Source organism: Bremia lactucae (assembly GCF_004359215.1).
Source record: "Bremia lactucae strain SF5 chromosome Unknown BlacSF5_NotPlaced_4_SHOA01000001.1_737238bp, whole genome shotgun sequence".
NCBI lineage: Eukaryota > Oomycota > Peronosporomycetes > Peronosporales > Peronosporaceae > Bremia > Bremia lactucae.
In genome coordinates, this window is record NW_027152016.1 from 439,630 (window position 1) to 454,353 (window position 14,724).

The 14,724-nt window shown below is 45.1% G+C and overlaps 3 protein-coding genes across 3 annotated transcripts; 2 read left to right on the forward strand and 1 right to left on the reverse strand.

Moving 5' to 3' along the window:
- Positions 1–8,986: 8,986 nt before the first annotated feature.
- Positions 8,987–12,623, reverse strand: CCR75_007820 (uncharacterized protein). Its single transcript, XM_067965877.1, has 4 exons — positions 10,908–12,623; positions 10,845–10,883; positions 10,767–10,823; positions 8,987–10,697 (listed from the first exon to the last, which is right to left on the reverse strand). Exons 1-4 carry the CDS (start codon positions 12,513–12,515, stop codon positions 10,662–10,664), a joined length of 1,740 nt encoding a protein of 579 aa, XP_067823733.1. The 5' UTR covers positions 12,516–12,623; the 3' UTR covers positions 8,987–10,661.
- On the forward strand, positions 9,604–9,999 carry CCR75_007821 (uncharacterized protein; the record flags this gene model as incomplete). Its single annotated transcript, XM_067965878.1, has 1 exon — positions 9,604–9,999. The coding sequence occupies one exon, from the start codon at positions 9,604–9,606 to the stop codon at positions 9,997–9,999; it is 396 nt and encodes a 131-aa protein (XP_067823734.1).
- CCR75_007822 (uncharacterized protein) lies at positions 10,198–10,572 on the forward strand (the record flags this gene model as incomplete). Its single annotated transcript, XM_067965879.1, has 1 exon — positions 10,198–10,572. One exon carries the CDS (start codon positions 10,198–10,200, stop codon positions 10,570–10,572), a length of 375 nt encoding a protein of 124 aa, XP_067823735.1.
- Positions 12,624–14,724: the final 2,101 nt, after the last annotated feature.

A 14,724-nucleotide genomic window follows, 5' to 3' on the forward strand; every position in this document is an offset into this window, starting at 1 on the left:
CGTTTTACGTCTGGTTTTTGGCGACATGTGTTCGAGCTGCTAGGTAGCAAGCTGCACATGTCGACCGCAGATCATTCCCAGACCGATGGCCAAACAGAACGTGCCAATCGGGTCGTGGCGGATGTCTTACGCACTATAGCAACTCCCAAAGAGTGGAGCAAGCAATTGCCCTTTGTGGAGTTCGCTATAAATAACAGTGTCCACGCCAGTACGGACATAGTTTTGTCAATATGACGATGACCCATGAGGCTATCATCTCAAAAACTGAAACTTGCCCTAGATACCCTGTCAGTTTAGTAGTGGTTAATAAAACTACGCCTTATGACCGACCTCTTGGCGGTATAATAGGCGTGTTTGATGCTAAAAGCGTGAGCGAGGCTCAACGCTTTGTGGGTGAGCGATAAGCCATCACACGTAAAGTCCGTGACGCAATGGCAAGCGCACAGGACAAGAAAAAAAGAATATGCAGACCGAATTGGTCGCAAAAACAATGAACGCTTTAGAATGGAAGAAAGAGTACTATTAAGTACTGCTACCCAACCTAAAAATGCAATTTCTGTACTACCTGGAGGTACAACGAAGTTGTTGCCGCGTGTTATTGGGCCCTTTACGGTGGTAGAAGAGGTTGGAGACCTTAATTATAGGCTCACACTTCCCCCGTATATGAAGAGGCACCCCGTATTTTACGTGGGTCGTCTGAAACGGTATGTAGACTCAAATGAGGTCACATATCCCCATCTGGCTAAGGAGACCGATGGTGACGCCGACTGTGAGTCAAGCGTCGGTCGAGTGAGGGGGACGGTGATGGCAAAAAGCTATCGGACCGATGCCTCCCACCTCTAACATGAATTGGAGTTCGAGGGACATCACGCGAGTAACGCATATCCCTCAACATTATTCTCTCAAAGAGGTCCAAGCAAGTCTTCAGGCGTTCATAACCCAGACGAGCCTTCGCTCGGACATCAACGAGATCCGAGATCAGTCGTGAGACTTGACCCTCATACATCCGCAATACATCGTTCAGCAGCGCTTAGCCCCTGTGACTGAACGGACGAAAGTAAGGCAGCCGCGAGTAGTTGGGCGAGATAGCCACTCCTACCGGGCGCCGCCTGCACGAATGGATGCGGGTGGGAATCAACGCTTCCTTGTTGGAAGGTTGCTTGCCCACCGCTCCGTGAGGCAAGGGTATCAGGTCCTCGTCCAATGGAAAGGTTACCCAAGGAGTTTTGACTCTTGGGAACCGATCGATACCCTACGTATTGATGTGTTCGGCTTTGCATGCTGCCTCTGAAGAGGACCACCAGCTGAGGCCTCTTCGCTAGTCTCAAATGGACTAGCAGAAGTAGCGTTGTGAGAAGAAACAGGGGGTACAGTACCGCACATGATTGATTTCACACGCAAGCGGGCGAAATCAATTCGCTGCGACCGCTGTTATATCGCATCGGAATGCGGATGAATGCGGCGCAGGAATTCCGCCTCGTATTGGTCGGGCGTTTCATTTAAATGCAACGCGACCGGGATCGGGAAAATACGGCCCTGTTGGCGTTTCGACTAAGGCATTAGACGCGGCCGGCGAATTAACGCGGCGCGTGCGCTTTGTTTGAGGTTGAGTGGGCATCGTCGCAGTTGACCCACCAACGTGGCCCCTTTAAGGTGGCATCGTTGGCACCGTGTATGGTAACACGTGCGCTATAGTGATTGAGTGAACTAGCGGCGCGTAATGCTGCTCCCAAATCCTCTCTCCTCTTTGGCGAATTTAAAAATGTAAATAGGTTCTTAAAGGGGCCAAATTTGCCCTAATGTCACACAGTCCCCGTTAAGTACACTTGGTGTACTTAAGGAGATGGTCAATTACTCAACACTCGGGTGTGGTGCACATTTGTGACCAACCCTTGTGTATGTGATGCATATGGGTGCATTCACATTAGGAGGGATGACGTCTAGCGTCATCCTTACGCGAGGTATCTAGAAAGATGCGCTCGCAATACATATTAAGTGTTATCTATAGAGATGACATTTTGATTGGAAAAAATAAGTATTCAATTTAATACGATTAAATATAAATCAGTCTGAAAACAACTTCCTACTTGATAAGTGCGCACGAGGAGCCGAATTACCGCACCCGTGACGACTCTTAATCAAGGTACTTTGTGTGTTGGGTGTGGTCGCTAACGCGCCCACCACAAGTACCTCACTGAAGGCAAGAGAAGCAGGTAAAACTGCTTCCTCGCTGTGCGAGGGTAGTGTCTAAGTAGAGCGTGGCCGCATTACGACGTGCCCGTCTACATTGGAAGTGAGATTACAACTCATCTACTGCGGTGCTGATTAACACCGGGAGACTTCGGCAATGGCCATCGAGTCTTCAGCAATGACAGTGCGCTTCAATTGTATGTTGCTATAAGAACTTGCTTAACGCAAAGAATCGATGATATGTGTTTGGTGCTAATGTGCCATCTCGCTCAATGCTTCTGTGTCGGGTTGCGTGTCTTGTTGTATGTTATGGGGCACACATCGGTTGGAGAACTGTTTTTGTGGTACATTTACTAAGTGGTAGAATACCCTTTTGTTCTATTTAAAATAGTATATTACTAAAAAATTTAATATTACAAATGTGGTCTCCGCCAGATTTATATCTGACGGTCAATCTATTTTTAAATTAGCTAGGATAAGGTTTTTCGATTAAAAAAATAATACATGTGAAGTTCCAGTGCCTGTCTAAATACATACTCTCGGACACTAGTTGCCACTTGGCTCTACAACCCTGAATTGCTTAAACTAGGATTCATTAAGCTTTAATAGCTTGTACGACTCCCTGAGTTGTTTAACGCATTAATTTTATAGAACTAGGAGACTCTTTAAGTCTAAAATTCTTCCTCTGACTTTAGGAGCGATGTAGCTCCGCCACACCTGGTAGCACTCGTAGTCAATCTGCCTGAGTCTTTTATAAGGCAAAGCTTTCACTGAAATGGAAGAGTTTCTGGAACTCCCAGAGGCGCAACGCGCAGCTTTTGGCAAACTCAAAACTTTGTTTGGGCTTGAATATGTAGGGTTCATTATATCCCAGGGGCCTTATGGTTTTCTATATTGGTTTTGTAGGAGGAGTTACGCTGTTCCTAAGACTGCATGCAAGGCTTGAAGCCTTCATGCGATATGAATCCTCCCTGAAAGGCCAGGTAAAATATCACCCTGCAACATCTATGCTAACCCGGTACATCTCTGTACCTGATGTAGAGCCGAAGGCTTGCCCTCTAGTTTTCAGTGTAAGTACATTTGAGGAAAAAAGGGAGAAAATCTCCTTTTTGGATCAAGCAGATGAAGATGTCCATTAACTCCGCCTTGATCTCAACAGAACGGCAAAAGGTTGCTATGATCATCTCCAAACTCGGAGGCAGAGCCTGAAGTGGGCACTATCGTGCAGCATGTCCGTAAACGACGCTTTTCCCTCATGGGATTCGCTGAACAGCAAGTGACTAGCATTTTTGCACCGCCTGATCAGGCTTTTCGCATGCGATCACGGCTCATAGCGACTCGACAGGTTAAATGAACCCTAGAGGGCTATGTCCAGGAGTTGGGAATTCTAATTGTATCCATGCATCAAGGCCTGGTGCAAGATCCAATTGTTGTAGCTGTTTTATGGGGGTCTCAATGAGGGCATTGCTCGGAAGGAATTAGTCTGATCGCATCCTGCTATTTTCGAAGAGGCAGTTGTCATAGCGCTACGCACTGAGTTCGACTTTAAGTCTGCTCGCGTTAGTGATTTTTTTACCGAACAAGCTCTTTGAGCACATGGGTTCCCGTCTAATAGGCCGGAACTCATGGATCTAAGCCTCGCTGAGGAAGGAGAAGAGGCTCTTCAAGCTTGAGAACAGCATAAAAACATCCGTAGATGTTATATGTACGGAAGCACGAAACATTTGCGTCCGGTCTGTCCCCTACGAAATACGCGTTAAGCTCGAAAATGCATCAATTTCGATCTATATCAGAAATTTGATACGGTGCGGGAAAACGATGATACCTAGCAGGTGCGAGGCGCCCTACTGGGGAAGACCTAGGCTCTGTTGAGCCTTTAGGAGGTAAGAGTAAACAGGACCTAGCCCCAATTAGCTCGGTGCGCAATAGGATAGGGCGTGAGTACAAGCCTGGCTTGTTAGTCGCTCAAGCGACTGTGAAGGGCTTTGATAAGCGATGGTCAATTTGAATTGACTCAGAGCGTCGTGCAATTATGCTCGAGGATGTTCCTAGCAAAGTTTTGGAGAGTCATGAACCCACCTTTGCCAGGCAACAAAAGCGCTATGGGCGTAGATCATTGGCTGAATCTGTCAGTGTTTTAGACATAGGAATGTCCGAGTTAATAAACTCAGATGTTGAAAACATTAATTTTGAGCCGACTCAGACGAAGGAAGTGGAACGGCACGTACTCCGTCGAGTGACACTAATTGTAATAATGATTCACTGAATGCTGAAAGCCTTGTTGGCCCAAGGCCATATCATCATGGGTGTAATATCCCTGAGATACGTGGATTTGCACGTCTAAGTCCACCGAGTTTGGTCGGCCGAGGTGGTGCCATACTAAGTGTCAGTATTGACATTGTTGGCGGTTCGCCAGGACCTTAAGGGTGCAATAATCCTGAGATACGTGGAGTGGCACGTCTAAGTCCACCGAGTGTGGTCGGCCGAGGCGGCACCATACTGAGTGTCAATAGTGACACTATTGGCGGTTTGCCAGGGCATTTTGGGTCAAACCCTCCTAATGCACGTGAAGCGACACGTATACGTTCGCTGGATAAGGAAGTTAAGTTACCTGACTCCTTGTCGGATGTCAAATTAGACACCATGTCTTGTATAGAACCAATACAGGCTGGAAAACCCGGGGACGTGATTGTCCCGGCCTCTAAAAGGCGTATTGTCTTCACTCCAAGACAAGATGGACATGAAGCGTGTATACCCTCACAAAGTGATACGAGTGAGCAATTACATACGCCTGTAAAGGATGTAACCGGTAACATTGAGGAGGAAGTTAGCCTTGCGGCAATCCCTTCGTTACATGCTCCTTTAGAGCTAGACAAAAGGTCTATCGATGAGTGCGGTCGAGCCTTAAAGGCTGGCGACTTATTTGAGATTGTGGTCATTCGACCTATCATTCAGTTATGATCATCGTTACTTCTGGACGAAGCTGTCCTGGTTGACACAAAAAAGCTGCACTTAGTACGCAGAGTGGGTCATCGGTCCTTTAAGATCCTACGGATCCATTTATTTCGTGATTAAGGAATATCAAGATGTGATATGTACCAATCCACCATCTGTTTTACATCCGGTAAGAGGTGTCCATCACGAGATTGACTTGGTTCCGGAGACCAAATACTGTGTCACTCGACAGTGGCCATTACTAAGAGAACAGTGTGACGTCATTGATCATGTCTTCGGTGCTAAGTACGAAGCTGGAATGGTACGAGAAAGCAAATCTCCCCATTCGACACCGACATTGTGTGTCAAAAAAGCAAAATGGCATAGCGCATTGTCCATGCTTATAATAAGCTTAGTGCTGCCACTATACCAGCACAAATATCCATTCCTAGAAAGGATTCTTTTCAGAACAATATGGAGGGATGTACAATGAACAGTGCACTTGAATTAGTCGATGGTTATATCCAACTGCTCGTGCGAGCTAGTGATATCCCGCTCACAGCATTTAGCACCCCACGCGGCAAGTTATAGGAGAGGCTTATTATGTCACAAGGGCTTTCCAACGCCCCGGCAACATTTAATCGTCTTGTGACGCAACTGTTTCGCCCTCATCGAGGTTATGCACAGACTTATTTCGATGACATATTTGTCATGGTCGTGCGGAGCAGGGTCGGTCGGATATGGAAAACCATTAAGACAATTTGCGAGCAGTGCTCGAGTGTATACGCACAAATAAATTGTATGCAAATGCATCTAAATGCATTTTTGGCGCAGACGAAATTCCTTTTTTAGGATGCTTCATTGGAAAGCGAGGCCTTAAAGCGGATCCCGCTAAGGTAAAAGCCATAGTAGATTGGCCGGTTCCTAAAAACGAAAAGGATTTGCGTAAGTGGTTGGGTCTCGCCAATTATTCACATATATAGCGAAACTTACGATAATATGGCAAGGCCATTATCTACTCTCCTTAAAAAGGATACAGATTGGTGCTGGACGAGCACAGAGCAAATGCTTTTCAAGCAGTTAAGGATAGGCTTATGCATTCCCCGATTCTTGCACTGCAAATCCAAATTGGCGTTTCAGTGTCGTCTGTGACGCATCGGATTTTGTCATGGGCAGTGCTCTGTTACAAACAGATGCTGATGGGCGTGTCCGTGTCATTGCGTTTGAGTCTTGACAGCTTAAAGCTGAGGAAAGCAACTACCCAGTTCATGACAAAGAGTTACTTGCTATGAAGTATGCTCTTGTCAAATTCAGAGTTCACCTGCTAGGCTCTAAGCCGTGTGTGATATATACCGATCACGCGTCGTTACGCACTGCGACTCAATTGCCCCATCAATCACAGAAAATGGTTCGATGGCTATTCTTTTTCGCAGAATACAACTTCGAGGTAAAGTATAAGCCTGGTAAGCAGAATGCTTTGGCTGATGCGATATCACGCATACCGCATTACGAGCTCTCTCATTTAATGACTATTATGTTGCCTACCGAATTAATACATTCGGCTTACGCCAAGGATGAACAGTGTGTATCTCTGCTACGAGCTCTAAAGAGCACTGAATCAGGTTTTAAATTGTCGGCGCGTTTGCGTGCAAGGTTACATCGATTTTTAATCGATAACGACCTATTGCTTTATTGCACTGACGCTGCAGATCCTCCGCGCGTCGTTGTCCCTCATGATAAGGACTTGAAGTATCGAATCCTCTATGAGGCACACAATACTATCATTGGTGGTCATCTCGTACAGAAAAGACCTACAGTTTTGTAAGCCAGATTCATTGGTGGCTCAAACTTTATAAATGGGTCAGCACATACGTTGGCACATGCGAAACTTGCCAACAGGTTAAGCCCTCGGCGTATGCTGCTGCGCCATTGGCAGGTCTGCCCGTACCCAAAGGGTGATATGAGTCCATTATTATGAATTTTGTTTTAGGTCTACCAAAAGATTCGACCGAAAATTCCGGCATAATGATCTTTGCTGACCGATTGAGCAAATTGGTTCCTTAGCGGCTGTTCATCGATCGCGTGATTCGACCAACACGGTTTGCCAGAGGCATTTTTTCTGATCGGGACCCCCGTTTCACTGGAAATTTCTAAAAATCGATTTCCGAGTGTTTGGCACCAGATTGGACACGTCCACCGCGGACCATCCGCAGACCGATGGTTGGACTGAACGTGTCAATAACGTCATTTTGAAGACGTTTTACGCAGTGTGTGTGCACAGACACCAAGGCGCTATAGCTCAAAGATCCCAGTGGTGGAATTTGCTTTAAATAATGTTGTCCATGCGACGCTTTCCACCCCTAGAAGTGGGAAATGGTGGATATAAAGCCTCAGTGCGGCGGTTTTAATCCATGGTTGCACGTTTAACCGAAGCACGGGAAATCGGCTAGGCCTTTCTTCGTTATATGGCATAAATGCCTGACGTAACTGGCCTTTGGCCTTAAGCTTGGCGAAATCGAAGCAAAACTTCCGTTTAAATGAACATCAGCGATTCTCTCATATTATAAATATTGCGGAGGCGGCGGCCCCGGTGGACCCATTTCACAAATGAGACTTCGTTTTCGCTCTTTGACTCGTTTAAAACAAAACGATCACGATTTCACTCCTTGAAGTCACCGAAGCCCCACGGGTTTGATCACGCAAACGCGTCAGATACTGACTTCGCGTAATTACCTTTGGCGTAAGGTATCGCTCATGAAGGGCGACGCGAGCAGCGATCTCCTCCGGCGTCCTCGCCGTGGGACCGAATATCCAGATTGCCAGACTGTGATCCACGATCTCTTTGAAACTTTCTTCCACACTAAGTGGAGTGAATATGTATTCACTATAAGCTTTAGCTTTCACAATCTCTGCAGCTCGACGACGAGCCTGTTCCTCTATGAGAATTGCCTGCTCTTGCTCTTCATCGAGCAGATTCGTAATATTGTTGGACTCGGGAACCTGTGTCCTCCCGCTGATGGAGCATGACTTTCATAGTCCATCGTTCCCTCATCAGAAGGTGCTAAGAGACTCACGATTGATTTTCATGGGACAAAGGAATGCATAACACAACCAAACGATTAGCTGTTTATGTTCCAACCTCAATGAGGAAATGAAGCGAATGCTGTCACTCGAGATCAACAGTCTGATGGGAAGGGGTGTAATGGGGCACACATCGGTTGGAGAACCGTTGTTGTGGGACATTTACTTTACGTGTAAAATACCCTTTTATCCTATTTAAAATAATTGATTACTAATATCCCATTTATTATGGGTAACAAATGTAGATAAAACAGGGCACTACTGACTTGTACTGCTACAGCACAAGTCCACTTCGCACTGCCTAAGTGCAAGTGGTGCCTCACGTCACTTCACGTACACTAGTACATGCAGAGGAAGTCTTCTCTTTAAAACACTTGTTTTAAAGAGGGTTAAATGAAAATTGTATTAATATAATTAAGTTCTTCTTGTCTATCTACCTAATACTAACTTGATTATAAACTAATACAAAATATGTACTAAAAGTCTTATCTGTCTTTCTCTTGCGCGCGTCCAACGCTGACTGGACCGCGGAGCAAGTAGATATAATGTCCTATTTCTACCAATGGATAAGCTTTCCGAATATTTTTACGTAAAGTAATCTTCTCCAATTATTATCAACCTTTTAGATAACACAACATTTAAGTATTTATTTCATGTAACGACACACGTTACAGTAGAGGCCAAGGTTGGCTTGATTTAAACTTAAATCAACCAATCAATAGAACTGAAGTCTTACTTGTTAAATCACAAAATTTGGTAATATTGTAACTATAGAGTCAAAATTATTAAAAAATAATAATTTTTATTTCTTTATTTATTTTCTGTCAGAGAAACTAATAGGTTTTATTCCTCTCATAGATAAAAATATTTTTGTAACGGGAAACTCCGTTTCACTTACTCCAAATGACTTCTTGAGCTAAATCTGGTGAAAATACGTTAACACAGTAGCGCAATGTAAATTGAAGCTGCGTAATGCAGAAGGTAGATGGTGGCATAATCTTCACGCCATCGCCTAGGCTCATAATCGAAAGGACCGGGTCAAATCGTTTTCCGCTCTTTTCCCTTTTCTATCACATGGAGCAAAACACTGTCAAGTTGATCGGAAAACGCTGTTGTCACATTGGCAACAACATGTGTTTTTAAAAAAGAGCCGATATATCCCATATAAGGATAACAATGTTCTTCTACCAGTCTACTGCGCTGAATCGATCACCTCCCCATCATATTAATTGTAAAGACAAGATAGTACGACGGTCATAAATAATGCTTTCCTTGCGTACAGCCCATGACGGTAGTAATCGATGCCCGAGTCGCCACTTCGGCTTCACTCACTTTCCAATCTGCCGAATAAAAATCTCGTCAGCCCTCATGCAACTTCGCTGTATATTCACAATAGTAATGGCGACACTGGCAGCCCCACACAGTAGCGCACTTGTTGTCAACCCAAGTCTCCGTAGACTGGCCACTACCTTTCCGAGTCGCTCTAGCCGAACAGACGCCAGACGAAATCGAATGCTACATGAAACGGACCCGGGCCATGGCGATCCCCTTCCAACCTACGTGCACACGCCACACAAGAAGAAATGGTTTATCGAGGACACATTAAAGAAAGAATTGGGCGACCCCTACAAGGTTAGCCACTTGTACAGACTTTGGTACGAAAGAGGGTTCACTGCCGAGATAGTAAGTGAAGAACTCAGGAAGAGCAGTAATGCCGATATTGGCGACGTCTATGCCAGTATAGCCGAGGGGTACGCCGATTACGTAGATCAGATGCAGGAGGAACAGAAATAGTGGGTCATAGGGTAACTTTAACGTTTAAACTCTACTACATATTACGTAATGACCGACTTTGGGACGCTACAAAACCGCTCGAATGTGCGATCTGGTTGCACCCACCAAAGTTAATTTGGGACGTGGCTCGTTACAACTTCCAGAAACTCCAATCTGTCATTGTGCTTTACGCAAGCTTCCAAACACTTTCGAATAAGCATGCGAGCCACATTATCACTCTTACGCAGTGTGCGCAATGCGCGGACGATGGTCGAGCACCCCAGTGTTCCAGTGCCAGTCCCAACGGGTCCAAAAGCCGATAAAAGTTTCATGGTCGTGTCGTCACGCGACCCCGAGATTTATCCACTGGTCTTTTGCGTCTCCGTTGGCTTTGCGATAGGGGCCTACAGTCTAGTCCATCACGTCCTGTCAAATCCGGATATAAATTTGACTCACGATCGCCGCGAGACGCCTACGTGGGAGCGTTACAAAGCAGAGGAAGGAGAGTCGTTTACTCAGAACCGTCATCACCTTGCGAATCTCAAGCCAAATCCGATCAACACGTTCTCCGAGGCTAAACGAACCCACGAATAACGGAAGCATTTAAATGAAAACAAAAGCAGCAGTGCAGCCGATAGTAACTTTTTTATTTGAACTATTATATAACATTAAAATTTGCCTATCTATTCCATGGAATTAATAAGCACCTCGCATTGATTCTATGGATATTAACGAGCCAAATTAGTGCTTCAGCCTCCAGTCAAGGATAAATCTATTCACACTCGTACCTGCATTCCGTAATAACCCACTTCAGCATTATCATCGTCGAGTAGTATAGCGATACTCTGTCCACAGACAAAACGTACGTGAGACGTTCCGAAACACTCGTGTCGTGGAAATCGGAGCTTAAGAACGAGACATTGACGTACCTTTGAGTCGACGCGAAATGAAAGGATTTGCGCCGATACTTCGATTCCAAACTTGGCCTCAACTAGTAATTTTAGCTGCAAAATCGTCATTTGAAAAGGAATTTTCTTGATCAAAGGCTCGTATGAATTTGCCTTAATGGACGTTGGAATAAGAGCGACTTGGAGTAAATTCATTTTAAGCGGGCCACTGGATGAACCACCGTTCCCATTGTTGCCACGATCATCAATACGGATTTCGGGATACAACTCACAGAGGCGAGCAAACCGTGGATGTGCCGCTAAGACACGCTCACGCTCCGTCGTGGAATCAATGAGGACCGCTAACTCATGCAAAATACGCTTCAGATACAATTGTTCAGCTTCCATGCGTTCTTTCATTCGCACGGGGCTGCCATTTAACATTGCAATGTGGTCCGTTCGAGCAACAATAAAAATCCGAGCTTCTCCTGGACTCATCTGCTTTGTCAGCGGGTTCTTTAAAAACCGCAAGGTACTTAATCGAGGAAAAGCATTTAGCGCATGGATAGATGTCCACGAATCAATCAAATTTTCACTTACGGACAATGTCGTTAGCTCTTGAAACGCACAATTGCTCTTGCCATCTTCCGACACAAGCGTTCCAATGCAATTATTGTTCAGCAATAATTGATCGAGATTTACAAACATACCGCCTACCACTCGAAATACATGACTCCACGAACTCAAACGATTCGAGCTCAAGTCAAGCATCACCAGTGACGTTTGCCATTCATCTCTTGATGTGGCTTGTATTAAATCTTTGTCTTCATAGTCGTTGCCAACTAAATGCAACTCTTGTAATTTTGGAAAATGACGCGTCACGAGAAGTTGCACACTTTTCCACGACAATAACGTTTGATTTAAAACCAATACTTTTAAATTCTTTAAAACAACATACTTTGTGCGACATGTACTCATCGTTTCACTCACAGTAAATTGATTTCCACTCAAAATTAAAGTCTCGAGTAACGGCAACTCCAGTGCAATCGAGAGAATATCGCTCCATTTGCTAAAAAGGTTGTTAGACAAATCGAGTTCCGTCAAATTGGGGGCCAACTTTCCAAGGTCTTTTCCTCCCACGTCAACAATCTGACAGGCTGAGAGTGAAATCTTTTCGATAGTTTCTAATGTCTGCTGAGTCCGAAGTTTTCTAGCTCCCACAAGCTCAATGGGCTTCTCGCTTCCTAAAGTTGTGCCTACCTCGCCTGCTACAACCACATCGCTCGTACTTGGATGTACTTGATCGCATCCTTTGTGAGCATATCTCTCTAAAAGCCTCTCAAGAAGCGAGCTCCGTGAGGTTGTTTTATGGAAAGAAGAAGCTTTGACGAACGAGCATTTTTGACTGATATTACCTCCGTGACCTATGTCTTTGCGGCCTGGAGGGCCCGAAAAATGGACCACACGCTCTCCACTAGGAAGTTTGACGCTGCCATCGTTCTTGCCGCGGCCCCAGACGTCCCACTCAACACCATAGTAAATTGCAGTATGATCTTTGGCCGTAGCTACGTGCCCAACGTAGCGAATGGTACCCAGCGAGCCACAGCCGTCGTCAACACGGTCCCCGACAGCAAGCGGAGCTGTAGGCATTTGTTAACAATTTCTAAAAAAGCATTCTAATTTAAAGGATGATGCTAATTAATTAATCCCTCCGTAACAGAATTTATAAGTACACTTATTAAATAAAAAAGATTTTTTGAATGCTGCTTCCAATATCACTCACCATTCAGAATTATGTCACATTGACACAAAAATCACTATAACATTTATAGTCTGGATTTATGTGGGATGACCTTTACTCGGATTTGCACTTTCAGAAAGTAAATGTATGTGTAATTCTCGGTTATTATTAAAAGGAGAAAGAGTTAATTAATTTTTAACTTGACTTATGCTACAGCCCCAAGCCATAATATGCAAATCCAAAAAAAATAAAAAGGATTGATTCTTTTTGGGTATGCACAGGTAAGATTACAATTGTGTTCTGTGCTCGCAACATGTGCATAAATCAAACCATATTCTTCCTTTTACACGTCAGAGCAACCTTTACAGTAGGTGTATTAATCAAGCAAATTGTTAAATCGTCATAAAACCCCGCTTAGACTTAATTCGTCAGTATTATACTCATTTACCATTCCTTCCTTAAAACTTAAACACCATTAAGTTGCCATACGTATTCTAAATAATCTCATCTAAATAAATCACTAAATCACTTCACGATTTTAATTAGCATTTAAGCTGTCAAATTTTCGACTCATACTGTAAATTCTCGACTCATAACCAACAACAGCATATGCTTAATGTAACATGACACCTTTCATTAGTACTGCTTCAGCACTAGCCAACTTGTGCTGATAACAGTGAAGGTGAGGTACTTCACGTGTCGTGTAATGGGCTAACTTCCTTACACGCCCGTTAAGTACACTCAAGTGGGAGGTCAATTACTTTCTCTGAAGTTAATTGACCTGTCACTCGGGTGAGATTCACTTAGTGGTTCACCCTTCTGTATGTGATGCACACAGGTGCATTTACATTGGATAGGATGACATCTGGGACTGACGTCATCTGCCAGACGACGTATTTAGAGTAAATACGCCCGCCAGTTAGAGATGCACTTCTACCGAGATGGCATCTATTGATTGAGTTAAAAAGTTATATATTTAAATAAGTTATTGAATATCAGTCTTAAAGCTGATTCCTACTTAACAAGTGCGCACGTGAAGCCCGGTTACCCGTGAAGTCGATATATCGTGTCAATAAAAACACGAGCACAGCCTTTGGCTGTGGTCGACTCCGGGACTCCGGACTACAGCGAGATGTACCATCTGGATGAAACGAATAATAGACACAAGAATACCATTAATCTTGTGATCGTCTTCGCGAAATCCGAAGACAAAGTCCCTAAAAAAGACTACCAACAACCGCTTCCGTGACGACACTTGTCCTAGCGTACCTTATTCGTTGGGGGGGGGGTCGCTTAGGCGCCCAACAACTACCTCACTGCACGGAAGAGAAGACGGTTAAACCCTTCCTCACTGTGCTTGAAGGTGTGTGCTTAAGTAGGTCGTGGTCGCTACAGAAGCGCCCAGTTACACCTGGTAGCCCTTGCTGTCAATCCCACGATCCGTCTCTTTGAGCGTGTCAGTGAGGATGAGCCTCAATGTCGATTTAGCTCATTTCCTATACCTCTCCGAACATCATCGGGAGGTGGCAGAGCACTTGCGCAGACACTTAGCGAGTAAGCCCTGGTCAGACGCTTCGGTAGTCCTTTTGAGCAATATGTTGCTCAGTTGAAGCCTTTTGAGGCATTTGTGCTCGGACTGCAAAGGGCCGACACAACCAAGCTACGGCGAAGCCGTCAATGAGACTCAGGATAAGCTTAGGCGTAAGCAGGCTCAAAGCGAGGCTCTCAACAAAACTGTTGAGATTTATTTTTGCCCGGCCGCATCAGCCAATGCTTATTCAGATGGACCCGTCTAAGATCGATGATACAGCGCACACGATTGTCCACTGGCTGATAGCCGTGGAGCAATGAGGTGTCGCGCAGCTCATCGAGGACGACACCCGGATGATGTCGCCGCCATGTCGCATTTGTGCGGTAAGGCATCAGAGTGGGCTTACTCAGCGCTTATGGCGGACGGTAGGGCGATCTCTTCGTGAGCGATCTTCAAGACAAAGATTCGCGGAATGTATCAGCCGCCGAACAACGAAATGTTGCTTCAGGCGCGCTTCTTTGGAGCATGACAGGCGAAGCGATCCCTGCAAGAATATTTGCAGGAGATGCGCTCGCTGTCGGCGTCCA

What these genes read in the sequence shown, in the direction of transcription:
- CCR75_007820 (XM_067965877.1), bottom strand. Translation starts at nt 12,515, where the DNA reads ATGCCTACAGCTCCGCTTGCTGTCGGGGACCGTGTTGACGACGGCTGT. An exon ending in CATTTCGCGTCGACTCAAAG is followed by an intron (nt 10,884 to 10,907) that starts GTACGTCAATGT and finishes CTCGTTCTTAAG; the next exon opens with CTCCGATTTCCACGACACGA. An exon ending in TGGGTTATTACGGAATGCAG is followed by an intron (nt 10,698 to 10,766) that starts GTACGAGTGTGA and finishes TAATATCCATAG; the next exon opens with AATCAATGCGAGGTGCTTAT.